Source organism: Capra hircus, chromosome 5 (assembly GCF_001704415.2).
Source record: "Capra hircus breed San Clemente chromosome 5, ASM170441v1, whole genome shotgun sequence".
NCBI lineage: Eukaryota > Metazoa > Chordata > Mammalia > Artiodactyla > Bovidae > Capra > Capra hircus.
This window is the reverse complement of record NC_030812.1, coordinates 108,006,442-108,020,738: the sequence shown is the minus strand read 5'-3', so window position 1 is coordinate 108,020,738 and position 14,297 is coordinate 108,006,442. Positions and strand designations below refer to the sequence as shown.

The 14,297-nt window shown below is 44.3% G+C and overlaps 1 protein-coding gene and 1 non-coding gene across 9 annotated transcripts in view; one reads left to right on the top strand and one right to left on the bottom strand.

The window, feature by feature from the left end:
- Window positions 1–13,932, bottom strand: part of BCL2L13 (BCL2 like 13) — a 48,219-nt gene extending 34,287 nt beyond the window's left edge. For 6 of the 8 annotated variants that reach the window (XR_001918120.1, XR_001918119.1, XM_018048707.1 and 3 more), the window contains exons 1-2: window positions 13,819–13,932; window positions 5,662–5,832 (exon numbers count right to left, since the gene is read on the bottom strand). Coding sequence is in view for 6 of the 8 variants with exons in the window: in XM_018048707.1 (XP_017904196.1) it covers window positions 5,662–5,782 (121 nt within the window). In the remaining 2 variants the exon portion in view is untranslated. The remainder of the gene's footprint in view (window positions 1–5,661; window positions 5,833–13,818) is intronic. The other 2 variants (XM_018048708.1, XM_018048712.1) reach the window with 1 other exon arrangement.
- Window positions 9,049–9,120, top strand: TRNAE-UUC. Its single transcript has one exon. It is a non-coding gene; the product is annotated as a tRNA-Glu (tRNA).

The window sequence follows — 14,297 nt, the reverse complement described above, 5'->3', positions numbered from 1 at the left end:
CACCCAGCACATGACTCACTGAGGAAAAAATGAAAGACATTTCATGTGACAGAAATATTGAGTAATGATAGGGCCACCTTCTTTAGCCTCTTTTTCTCACACCTATTGCTTCATGAACTTGAAACCAAACCCTAACCACACTGCACCAATGCACGCTGCAGAGGCTCTATTTATAACAGCACAGCACAGAAGGGAGACTCCCTCAGGCTTCAGATAACAAACTGGAGAGCAAAGCAGCAGAGACAGCAGCTAGAGCCCAAGCTTCCCCGAGAGGCCAGCACACACATCTGCATTTACATACGGCGCTGTGTACTTGGGCTTAAGGAAGCAATACAAGGGTGACAACCAAATTTCAAAAGCAAAACAGAGACATCAAAGCAGGTAAACCTCTCAGATCTACAAGACTTGGGTAGAAAAAAGTTCTATGCTCACGCAGAAGGAAAAAACCTGATTAACACAGGCTCACATAAATGCGTAGGTCTTTACAAACTTAATAAATCACAGGGCTTGAAAAGGCCTGGTTTTTGTGGACCGTGAAGTTTGTTACAGTTAAAAAATATCATAAGTAAGTGGAATCTGGGTAGATGGGAACATATGTACGTATTTGAGTAACCAACTCATCTAGTTTGCCCAGGACTTTCCCAGTTTTACTCAAGCCTGGGCAAACTGGACAGCTGGTCACCCTAATGTGCATACAGGGGAGACACACTAATGAGGACAGGAACCTAGGCTGCAATAATAAATAAAGGCGGTGACTTCAGCAACTTAACCCAAAGGTGCATCCCTCCTGTGTGCGTGTGCGCCATATCTAATCTGGGGACTGGAGGCAAGAAGACTGTGTCCTACAGTGACTCAGCAGCCCTGCCTGCGGGTGGCGGCGTGCTCCCGTGACTGCAAACTCAGGGAACACCTCTCCCCCTTCAATCAGCCTACATACACCACAGGCAAGGGAAACACAATGGAGAGAAGGCACACTGGCCCTTAAATGCCACAGCCTGGAAGTGACACAAACCCCAGCACCTGAGTTCCACTGGCTAGGACCAGTCTCATGGCCCTGCTTAGATGCACTTTCCTTCATGCCTCAGACAGAAAGAGAAACAGGTCTGGGGAATCATCAGGAACCACTGTCACAGGAAATCCAGAAAAACATCCACTTCTGTTTCACTGACTATGCAAAAGCCTGTGACTGTGTGGATCACAATAAACTGGAAAATTCTTAAAGGGATGGGAATACCAGATCACCTTACCTGCCTCCTGAGAAATCTGTATGCAGGTCAAGAAGCAACAGTTACAACTGGATATGAAACAACAGATGGGTTCAAAACTGGGAAAGGAGTACAACAAGGCTGAATACTGTCACCTGCTTATTTAAAATATGCAGAGTACATCAAGCGAAATCCTGGGCTGGATAAATCACAAGCTGGAATCAAGATTGCTGCGAGAAACATCAACAACCTCAGATATGCAGATAATACCACCCCTAAAGGCAAAAAGTATAGTAACTAAAGTCTCTTGATGAGGATGAAAGAGGAGAGTGAAAAAGCTGGCTTAAAACTCAACATTCAAAAAACCAAGATCATGGCTTCTGGTCCCACCACTTCATGGCAAACAGATAGGGAAAAGTGGAAACGGTGACAGATTTTATTTTCTTGGGCTCCAAAATCACTTCGGATGGTGCTGCAGCCATGAAATTAAAGATGCTTGCTCCTTGGAAGGAAAGCTATGACAAACCTAGACAGCGCATTAAAAAGCAGAGACATCATTTTACCAACAAAGTTTTGTAGAGTCAAAACTATTGTTTTTCCAATAGTCATGTATGGATGTGAAGGTTGGACCATAAAGAAGGCTGAGTGCCTAAGAATGGATGCTTTTGAACTGTGGTGCTGGAGAAGACTCTTGAGAGTCCCTTGGATCAAACCAGTCAATCCTAAAGGAAATCAACCCTGAATATTCATTGGAAGGACTGATGCTATGGCTCCAATACTTTGGCCACCTGATGCAAAGAGCTGACTCACTGGAAAAGACCATGAGGCTGGGAAAGACTGAGGGAAAGAGGAGAAGATGTGTTAACAGAAGATGAGATGGTTAGATGGCATCACTGACTCAACCAACATGAGTTTGAGCAACTCCGGGAGGTAGTGAAGGACAAGAAAGCCTAGTGTGCTGAAGTCCATGGGCTTGCAGAGAGTTAGACACGACTTAGCAACTGAACAACAACAACTGTCACAGGGGCAACTCAGCTCAAGTGAACAAATTAATAGGAATATGCATGGCTCATTGACAGTCTAAAGCAACAGTAGCCAGGAGACGCAACAGGTAATGGGGTCTTCTGTAGGGTAGACTGAGGGAAAAAGAGCACCTGTGGGTTCCTGATGTGAGAGGTAATGTAAGCAAGTGCAGCTTGCTTGTGGCCTTCAAATTACATGATGGAGAACACAGGAAATGAAGGAGAAAAATCAGGAGACATTTGTTTCAAATCCTGAGGCAGGATTTAAAGGAAAATGGGAGAACTGTCACAGAACTCTAACAGTTAATAATAGTTGACAAAGAAAGAGGACGGAAGCAGAGATGAGAGGTAAAGGATGACTGTAATGTTTCAAGCCTGGAGAGCAGGTGGTTGAGACTCTGCATTTCCAATGCAGGGCGTGTGGGTTCAATTCCTGGTCTGGGAACTGAGATCCCACCTGCCGCATAGCATGGCCTAAAGAAAGGAAGTGATTATCTGAAAAAAGACCAATTAGTCTGTCTGGGACTTACTCACTTGACTGAATCTGGGGTGCTGAGGTCAACACTGCAAAATTACTATCCCTGTTATGCTAATTGAGAGTCTACTGACAATTACCTTAATCAGGTGTTACATGAAATAATGGATGGCTTTCACTGCATGTAAACTGGAGGGGTGGGTGGCTGGGAGGGGTGGCCTGCAGGAGCCCCAGCATCCCTGTGTGTGCCAAGCATGACAAACTGAAGGCTAAGTTCCTCGGATCGAGCCCTCTCCACGGCTGGCGATGAAATAACTAGGCAGGTGCAGCGACCACATGACTGCTCGCTCCTTTTTGGTTCTGCAGTTTGACTCTGGACAACTTACAAAGGTAAATAACCATTAGTAGTAGGGGGAAGCAACATAAAGAACTGCTCTTCACTACCCTCTCTACAAATAATGTGCTGAGTTACCAGACCCACTGCAGGTTGAGCACATGCAGACAGACGGTAGACGCCAGCCAGCACATGTGTTCAGGGCGTGCGCCTGCCAAGAGTCAGTTATCGTTCTCCCAGCCTATCTGTTATATTGGGAATACTGGGACTTCCTGGCAGTCCAGTGCTTAGGACTCTGCGCTTTCAATTTGGGGTCGGGGGTGGGGGTAGGTAGATCCAATATAACCAGTAAACCAGTATACAGTATGACCAGTAAACCAGTATACAGTATGACCAGTAAACCAGTATACAGTATGACCAGTAAACCAGTATACAGTATGACCAGTAAACCAGTATACAGTATAACCAGTAAACCAGTATACAGTATGACCATTAAAGTTATACTGGTCACTGAAATGGTGCAACTGACTTAAAATTACAGATATCACTGAAGTATGATATGTAGTGAGGCTTGCTGAAAGCGAAATTACGTTTTGTGAAGCTGCTTTTAAAAATACCACCTTAAGTTAGCTGTGAGAGAAACAACTGTAATAGAGGAGAAAAAATCATGAAAATCTAGAACGCCGCTTCAATGAAACTACAAATGCTTCTATGTGCTTACTCCACGCTAAGCATAAATTTTAAGGTGCACATAATAGATATGGAAGTTTAGTTTATGGTAGAAAGAGGACATGGAATTCCAATCAACAGATTCATATTCAGAAAGAAAAATGCCTTGACCATACACCAAAATTACTAAGTAAATGTACGTTTATTAACATTTTAACTAAAATTTCTTGTAACAACCACTTTGTTAAGAATTCCTTCTTGCCTTGACTTCTTCAGTAAAAGCCCTATTACCAGTGTTAGTGACCTAGATAAAAGGGGTCCTATGGTAAACCAAAAACTGTATCGCAGTCTATCAATGTTTAAAAAGATGGAAACGTTTAGACATGCAATAATGGAGATACAATACAAAAACATGTAAACATGATAAAATGGTGGGGGAAAAAAATCACCACAATCACTGTGATCAACTGTTACAACTGTTCAAAAATCCTGCAGCAGCGCTCGGTCACGTCCACTGTTTGTGGCCCCGTGGACGGCAGCCCGCCAGGCTCCTCTCTCTGCCCATGGGATTCTCCAGGCAAGAACACTGGAGTCGGGTGCCATTTCCTTCTCCGGGGGATCTTCCCGACCCAGGGATCAAACCCGGGTCTCTCGAATCTCCTGCACTGGCAGGTGGATTCTTCACCACTAGTGCCTCCTGGGAAGCTCTTGAAAACTATGCGGATACTGAGTAATATCGGAAGACAACAGAAAGTACAACAGCTGCTGTCTGAGTTTAGGGAGATAATAAATTAAATATTTGGTATATTATTTAAATAATAAATTTTAGTAGGAAAAAAATGTTCTTTTATCGTGTCTTTGAAGCTATTTTGATGTAATTTTGTGTAAGCAGCTACTGAGCTCAGTGAATTCAAAATATGATTCGATGTTTAAAACGCAACACACCCTCGAGTTATGTGTTGGCATTTCCGAGCTCTGTTAAGACGTCGCTGGCCATCCCTGTAGCTGGGATGGCTCCGGGGGCCCATCTTTTCTGAATCTCAGCAGGACACTTCCTGAGCTAAAACAGCAGCAGATGAGAACGACCTCCATGGCCATAGTGAAATCCGTGATAAGAATACTCAAGAAAATGATGCTACATCTTAACGAGGAAGACTGACTCAGACTCTACCAAGCTTCGTCTGGCAAATTAAAATACAGTACAAAGAACTGTGCTACAAACTCTCTAAGTCTGAGAGATTAATCCACTGTTTAAATCTAATATCCTTACTACTATATAAAGAACAGATAAATAAGGACCTACTGTACAGCGCAGAGAACTATACTCAGTATTTCTAACAACCTAGAAGATGAAAGAATCTGAAAAAGAACTGACATTTACCTATAACTGAATCACTGCTGCACACCTGAAACTAATACAGCATTGTAAACAAGCTATACTTCAATTAAAGAAACTTAATATCCTTGAAAAAAACATAATTCTAAGAACTTGTTATAAACTTCAAAAATAATTATTTAATTCTAATCTATATCCTGTTAAGTAGGAAATCTCCAAAGGCAGATGTAGTTCTATTTATTTACATGTATTTAGTATGTTTTTTACCTCTACCAACGGCAATCATTCAAAATATTGAGCTGGTGGGCCTCCCCTGGTGGTCCAGGGGTTAAGAATCCATGCTTCTACTGCAAGGGGCACAGGTTCAATCCCTGGTTAGGGAACTAAGTCCTCTTAAACCAAGTGGTGCAACCACAAAAAAAAATCAAGCTATTAAAAAAAATTAAAAGTCATGCTTCTGGGAATGGATCAGGGGTTGGGAAGGGACAGAGTGAAGTGTCAGTCTTTAAGAGCTGATAGCATTATTCAGACTCACAGCCATGGCTATACAGTGCTCAGACACACATTTTGGCACACATTAATTATTACTACTTAATTCAACCACAAGCCAAAGACGATACCTTGGAGTGAGGAAGCATGCTGCTCCTGCAGCTTCTCCTGAGAGAGGAGTCCCAAGTAGCTCAGAACCACGTACTTCGTTTCATAGTGAAATCCTAGAGGCACGGTAGTTGAGGACGCCATGGGGGTGGCCGGCAGAGCTCCGAAAAAGTCTACTTACAGATGTACAAAACCTAAAACCAGAAGAGTATTTTTTTAGTGTACAGTTCATTACACACCGAGATGTCCCGGGTGGCCAGTGGTTGGGAATCCACCTTGCAATGCAGGGGACCTGGTTCCATCCCTGGTCGGGAACTAACACGCCACATGCCCCAGGGGCAACTGAGCTCTCACAACACAACTAGAGTCCAACTCGAGAGTCCTGAGCTATAACTCAGGAATATCCCGAGTGCCACAACTAAGAGTTGATGCCGTCAAATAAATAAAGTGTTTTTTTTAAAGTTTGTTACATGCCAATACATTCTCCCATTAACTCCAACCATTCAACCAAATACCAAAATAAATATTTCTCAGACTTATCCTTGGTAATCTTTAAAAAACATAACTTCAGTTTACTTACAGTGGGAATGCATGTACTCAGATTTCAGGCCAAAAGCACACTTCCCTTTCTCTCTCCCCCAGTTACCCTACTTTCACCTGTGTGGCAAGAACAGTAGCTCTGCCCTCTCTTTATGCTGCACCAGCCCCCAGCCAATATGTTCTCATTCTTCTACTATTAAAGCCTTCACATTCCTGCAGGGTCCATGGTGCGCAGCTGCAGGTGACACCTGCCGTTTCCTCCGCAGCTTCGTGTGCCACACGACTAGTCTGAGCCTGAGCAGTGAGAGAAGCTGTGTGTGCAATGGGGTGGTGGCGGAGGGTGGGGAGGAGGGGGTGTCCTCTCCTTGCAGACCTCTCACCTCCTCTCTGGACTTGAAATACGACGATGGCAGACACCTCTCCAGGGGGCAGCACAAGACAGGAGAGACCTGGGCCCCTGAATGGCGCTGCGGAGCAGAGCCGCTCTGCCCGCCCTTACCGCCCGCCTCTGAACTCTTCCTCAAGTCAACTTTACTCCGAATCTCTTCAGGAGGTACTTTAACTTATACCCTAATCAATGCGAGTCCAACTCCACTTCTCCACCTGTACCCAACTGTTTTACCTACCATGTACCCCTGTTTTAAAGACCTATTCTTTTGGCAGCTTTCAAATATATCACACAGAACTATATATACTATGCTCACCAGGCTGCAAGTTACAAACTCAGGATTTATTTATATCATAATCAGTTTGTATCTTTTAACTCCTACTATGTATCTTAACAGTCATTGCAAACCAAAGTGTTTTATTAAGGTTTCCAAACAATTGTTTTCTACTTAAAGCAATGATATAGACTGTTTTAAGAGCTTAAGAAATATCTGATAAAAGAAAAACATTCAGATAACTAATAATAGGAAAAAGAGACAGGGAATGTTAACAAAATTTAAGATTTGTACTAAACAAACTAAGATACATGAATAAACAATGAAAAAGTATGGAGAATTTGAAATACACAAAATAAAAGGGTGACTATATAAAGAGATTAAAAAGAATGAACATAAAAGTCTGGTTTCAAGGGGAGAAAGGAGTCTGAGAACAGAGACAAAGGGTCTGACAATTCTTTAATTTTGTCACAATGAAAGAGACTTAAGCATGCTTACATTCAGTGAAAGCCGATGAGAAATAAAAAGAGAGCAAGGAATAAATTACTAAGTAAAGTTCCGAAAGAGAGGAGAACAGAGGAAATCAACAACAAAATTTAACCTTTGCAAAGTCTGTTGTTTTTGTTAAGAGGAACAAAGAAGTACTCATCTTCTGAATAATGCTTTAAATTAAAAAAAAAAGATGAATGTTCTAGAATTTGTTATAATCAAATTTCTTGTATTTATCCAGGCACCCCAGTGCAGCACTATTTACAACAGCCAAGCCGTGGAAGCAACCTAAATGTCCACTGACAGAGGAATGGATAAAAATGATGTTGTGTTTACTCACACACACACACGTGCATGCATGGACTGGAATATTACTCAGCCATAAAAAAGAATGAAATCATGCCATTTGCAGCCACTCAGATGCACCTAGAGATGATCACACTAAGGGAAATAATTCAGAAGAGAAAGACTAATACTATATGCCATCACTATATGTGGAATCTAAATCATGACACGAGTGAACTCAGCTACAAAGCAGAAGCAGATTGGCAGACACGGAGAGCAGGCGTGCAGCTGCCGAGGGGGCAGAGGGAGGGCTGGGCTGGATCGGGACTTCGGGGTTTGCACATGCAAACTACACTATGATGGATAAACAACAAGGTCCTACTGGACAGCACGAGGAAGTATATTCCCTGTGATAAATCACGGTGGAAAAGAATGTGTACGCATGCATAACAGTCACTGTGATGTGCAGCAGAAATGACCACACAGAACACCTGACTGGTTCAGTTGGGAAAAGAGTACAACAAGGCTGTATACTGTCACCCTGCTTATTTAACTTCTATGCAGAGTACATCATGTGAAACGCCATGCTGGATGAATCACAAGCTGAAATCAAGATTGCCGAGAGAACTATCAACAACCTCAGATATGCAGATACCACTCAAATAGAAGAAAGTGAAGAGGAACTAAAGCCTCTTGACGGGGCTGAGAAAAAGGAGAGTGAAAAAGCTGGCTTAAAACTCAACATTCAAAAAACTAAGATCATAGTATTTGGTCTCATCACTTCATGGCAAATGGAAGGGGAAAAAGTGGAAACAGCGACCCATTTTATTTTCTGGGGCTCCAAAATTACTTCGGACAGCGACTACAGCCATGAAATTAAAAGACACTTGCTCCTTGGAAGGAAAGCTATGATAAATCTAGACAGCATATTAAAAAGCAGAGACATCACTTTGCCAACAAAGGTCCATTTAGTCAAAGCTATGGTTTTTCCAGTACTCATGTATGGATGTGAAAGTTGGACCATAAACAAGGCTGAGCGCCGAAGAATTGATGCTTTCAAACTGTGGTGCTGGAGAAGACTCTTGAGAATCCCTTGGACAGCAAGGAGAACAAAGCAGTCAATTCTCAAGGAAATCAACCCTGAATATTTACTGGAAGGACTGATGCTGAAGCTCCAATACTTTGGCCACTTGATGCAAAGAGCTGATTCACTGGAAAAGACCCCGATGCTGGGAAAGATTGAAGGCAAAAGGAGAAGGGGGCGAAGGAGGATGAGATAGTTAGACAGCATCACCTATTCAATGGACATGAATTTGAGCTAACTCCAGGAGATAGTGAAGGACAGGAGCCTGGTGTGCTGCAGTCCATGAGGTCAAAAAGAGCTGGACTGACGTAGCTACTGAACAACAACAGAAATTCCACAATATTGGGAATTCCCTGGTGGTCCAGTGGTTAGGATTTGGTGCTTTCACTCCCCTGGCCCAGGTTCAATCCCTGGTTGGGGAACTAGATCCCACAAGCCACATGGTGTGGGAAAAAAGAGAAAGAAATTAACACAACATTGTAAATCAACTATACTACAATAAAATGAATTCTTAAAAAAAACTCCTTGTATTTATCAGAAATTCCCATCTCTGAAGACACTTTTAATTACACACCAACCCAGATGCTACAGACAAAGCATCTAGGATTTTTAATCTAGTACTCTTCAAATCTCCTTAGAAATCCCAACTGCCTAACCATAAATGCCATAAAGCCGACCAGAGTTGGGCATGACTTGGCGACTGAATAACAAAGGCCATCTTAGTCATGACTTCATAATTCTCCACCTTCCAAACTCCCCATCCTATTCACAAGGAAGTCCTCAGCCGTAGTATACATGTCGGCAGCCATACATCCACATGGTTGATGAATGCTTCTGTTACACTTACTGATTCACACCAAGGAAGAAGACGGCCACACACATTTAAGTCATTTCAGTTTAGGATACAGTCTTTAAGCTTCACATGTGTCTCTGACATCCTAGTCATAAACACAGCACACCCAGAGGTTAAAACATCCGTCCAGCTCCTCTAACTCTGCCTAAGCTGCCAGTTTCAGAGCACTGGGGCAGCTCCTTCAACTGATGGGGCAGGCAGACCTCAGAAACACTACTATGTGTCTGCAACACCGGGAATATTGCCAATTTTTATAATAGCTGTAAATGGAGTGTGACCTTTAAAACCTTGGAATCACTACACTGTATAACATATAATATTACACATCAACTTCAATTAAAAAGACATGCTATTTTATGTCCAGTGCACTTGTATTCAGTTACAATTTCTCAAAGGCACCGACAATATGCCGAGTGTACCCTCAGCCCCGCTGCTGGGTGCTCTGGGAACAGGGCACCCACTGCCTCTGGCACACTCTATGCAGACTAAAGTCAGCATGCTGAACCAAGGGCTCCTGCGTTTCTAACACATACCACAAATTCCCCTTGCACGAGACCTCCACTGCTGAAGTACTGTCACAGAAAATGTCACAGAAATCCTCCACACCGGAAGGAAAAAGTAGCAGTCTCAACTTTATTAATGGAGAGACAGAAGTAGACAATTTATCTGCCGAAAATTAGAAGAGATGGTGAACAGCACAACCACCTGGCGGAGAGCACTCTCCTCAGTTCTGACCTCGCAGGCCTGCACCCTTCCAACACACACCTCCTGCAAGCCTGGCAGCGTGCAGCGTTGAGAGGACACAGAAGTGAAAATACTCCCATGAATGACAACGGGAAGAAACGGTAGAAAAACAAGGCAATGTCCCAAATATCAGACGCCCATAGTAGCGAAAGAAGCAATTTTGTCAATTTTGAGAATGGGGTGGTGGCGGGGAGGGAGGGGGACAGGTTAAAGGAGAAGGACACGTGCTCTGAGCCCAGCAGCTAGTCTTCCTGGAAGCAGGGGACCACGCTCAGGTCCAGTCCCACTACCACCTCATCCACCAGAGGACGCTCCTGTCTGAGACAGCACAAGCTTCTTTCCAATGCTGAGAAAGACACAGCCACTGTTACTCTTTACATTCCATCTAGAACACCTAATTCAAAGTAGGTGTGAGCATTCTTGGTGTCAAGAAATGATTGCACACAAGAATGCTCTTCAATACAGACAGAAACTGCTGCTTTTTGCACAACTCTAACAAGCTGCTGACTACAGCTGTGCTGCCCAGCCGTTTCTCTCTCTGCCTTACACCTTTCGTTTGTTCCTCTCTCAAGGTACAGGTAGCTGTCAGCCAGACGGATGGCCCGAGGAGGCCCAGGGTAACTTAATCCGTGTTTATACATAGGCAATCCTTCATTAACAATGTCACACCCACAATCTCACAATAAACAGTTTGCTTTCCCTAAAACTGGATTTCTACTATGAAGACCAGTGCAAACGCCAGGACAGCAGTGTAGGAATTGGGTATTTTGTATGCAGGGTAGCCAGAACGCCTACAGCAACCATTAGATTCTGCTTTAAAACCTTATGAGAAGCAAATATGCAGCAACTCGGGTGTCTTGCAGCTGTTTCCCAACCTTGGCTCATCACCACCACCTTGGCTGCTATTACAGACAAACTTTTAACACCAACCTCAGAAATACTGACTTAGAATATCACACCTATACTGTATTTCTTAACCCCACAGAACTGTTAATACAAGCACAATTACAATGTAACATGATGTATTTATATTATTTTAGGAAGCTTTGTTTTTAAGACCATTTCCTCCCACCGAAATAAAATGGTAACCTTATTATATTGTTAAATACTCCCATATGGAGTTGAGTAGATCTATAATCCCAGTTTATAAAGAGAAATGTGAGAGACCACAGATAATTCAGTTATAAACAAAATTAACAGTTTTTGATTCCCAGACTCCAGTCCCATTGGTGGTTTGAGTAAAGACTGTTTTATAAAGCTCCAGAAATTAACATGAACTCCAATAACTTCATTTTTTTTCTTTTTAACTTCATCTTTTTAATCCATACTTTATTAGTTCTTGCAGAATTCTAGAAGTTTCTCCCAAAGAAAAGTTACATAATCCTAATAAATATTGTGAAACCGCAGAAATTTCACTGGGTCCAACTGAGAAACTCAACTAAGCATTTCATTTTAAAATTCAGCAGACACTAAATTATTTTAGTGTACATCATCACTTTCCAACTGAAACACACCTAATTGAAGAGGTCAGTTCAATCCTGTGTTAAGAGCCATCCACAAACGTCTCCACTCAGCAGCTGGCACACGAAGATAACGTGCTTACAGAGTAACGCCTCACTCTCGCTCTCCCCACAAACATGTAGTTTGACTTCCACAGTAAGTAATCAGGCTTCCCATGTATGCAGATAATATGCATAAAAGGGAGATGTAACTGTCAGCTTCTCTGTTCCCCTCCTAAGTATATGACAGAGAAAAGAAAACATACACTCTCCTGGCAAAAAAAAAGTTCACATGAATGGTCACAGCAGCAGTATGTAACAGTCAAAACAGTGGAAATAACTGCCCATTAACTGGTGAATCTGTAAAATGTGGTCTATTCATACGCTGCAACATTATGTGGCCATTAAAAGGAATGAACTGCCAATACCTGCTACGACAGGAAATGAAAAAAGCTAGTCACAAAACCCCACATATTGTATACTTCTGTTCCTATGAAATATCCAGAATTGGCAGATCTACAGAGACAGAACGTAAAACAGATCTGCCTGGGCAGGAGAGTGTGGGGATAAAGAATGACTGCTACCGGGCACAGAGTTTCTTTCGCGGCTGTTGAAAACTGCAATGACAGTTCTACAGTCCATGACTATACACATGCACGGCTTGATGGTACCTCAATAAAGCTGTTTAAAGAAAATAATCAGCTACGCTGAAGATTAACCCCCTCCTTTGAACCCTGTTAATACGTATTAATTAATAACTCCTGGTGAACACTCATGTGGAAGATATGCGTCAAAATCAAGTTTGAAAAACCACGATAAAAAAGCAGGACGGCAGGACCACAGTTAAAACTTGTTTTGCATGTCTAAAATGTTTCAGAAAAGAAACATATTCCTAAAACAATCATTATTATTGCAAATCACCTGTCCTAAAAGCTTAGCCGAATAAGATACAGAGTAAATATTGAGTAACTGATATGGTAACCAGCACCTTTTCTCTACAAAACAGGTTGGACTCAACCACATGTATCTTTCAACAGAACTCAGCTACAGGGATACAGGACGGCATAAGTAAATTCATCATTTGGGAAAGAAAAAAAAAAAAAAAACAAACCTGAGAATGGTACCTAACCAATTGGAGCAAAAGGATTTCAAAGTCTCTAACAGTCTATTATCAAGCGAAGCAAATTCCACAAAGGTTTAAATATTTGCAATTTACGGTGTTTTAAGTTTATCCAGCTGCATATGTGAGGTATCAACAGTTCACTATCAACACAAACACTTGCTTAGTTTTCTGGGTGACTGAAGGAAAAAAAAAAAGAAGGTACTAGAAGGGTGTGGCAACTCATCCAAGGTCACACAACAAGTCAGGGCATAGACCAGCATTCTGGTTTGGACCAAACCTCCCGGGGAAATCGCACTGACAGTTTCGCAGGACTTGTTTGTTTTGCTCCAAGTAGTAAAGAAAAAAAAAAAAGAGGAAGCAGGGAGGGGACCGTCTGTTTCGCTTAAAACTTGCAGAGACAGCGAGCTGGCCCCGCGAGGAACGGCGCTTGTGCTGGCAGCGGGCAAACTCCGCAGGGCGGCGGCCAGGGCCCAGGACCTGCGGGCAAGCCTAGGCCTGGAAAGTTCGATCAGGAAGGAAAAACACTCAGGGACGCCCTGGGATGGTGGGAGAAAGACCAAAGGGAGAGACCACCTAGAGCGAACCGTGTGTCTCCACGGGTGGGAAAACTGAACATGTGAAATAATAATAACAGCAAATGACAGCGGGGTCGGAGCCGCCGGGAGAGGGACCGGGAACCTCAGGGAGAAGCCGCGACCCGGCCAGCGGGCGGGAGCCAGGACTCGAGCCCGCGCACGCACCCCTCGCCCGAGGCCCACCCTCGCCCAAGCAAGTCTGCGGGGCAGCGGGTTGGCCTCGCGCCCTCAGCTTCTCACTCCGTCTCCCTCGTCGGCCTTCGGACACCTCCGGCGGCGCTGGAAGAGGGCCCGGCGCGGCCTGCCCGCGACCCTACTCCCCTCACCTGGCTCAGGCCCCTGCAACCCGAAGAAGTGAAAGAGGCGGCGGCAGGTGCTGCACACACGAACCCGCGGTTGCGGCGGCGGCGGCGGCTCCGACCCGCTGCCCTAATCTACCGCCGCCGCCATGTTGGCGGGTGAGGTCACCCCGGCGTGCTTCCGTCACCGCCGGCGTTGGGGCGGGGCGCGGGCGCGCCGCAAGGGGGCGGATCCGCCCTCCGGAGCGGAAGTCTGGACCACAGAGGTTTGGTGGTGGAGGCCCCCCCCCCGCCCACCTGCTTCCTCGCAGACGTGACCCGGAAGGACCACCCTCTCCTGGCCTACTCTCCACTTGGAGAGCAGCTCTATGGTACCGCTGCCGGCGGCGGCCGCGGACTGCTGAGAAGGAGGCGGACTGGGATGGGCCCACGACAGAGGCGGGCAAAGCCTGCGGGAACAGCTGCAGGCGCAGCGTGTGTGTAGGCGAGCCGGCTGACGGAGCGTC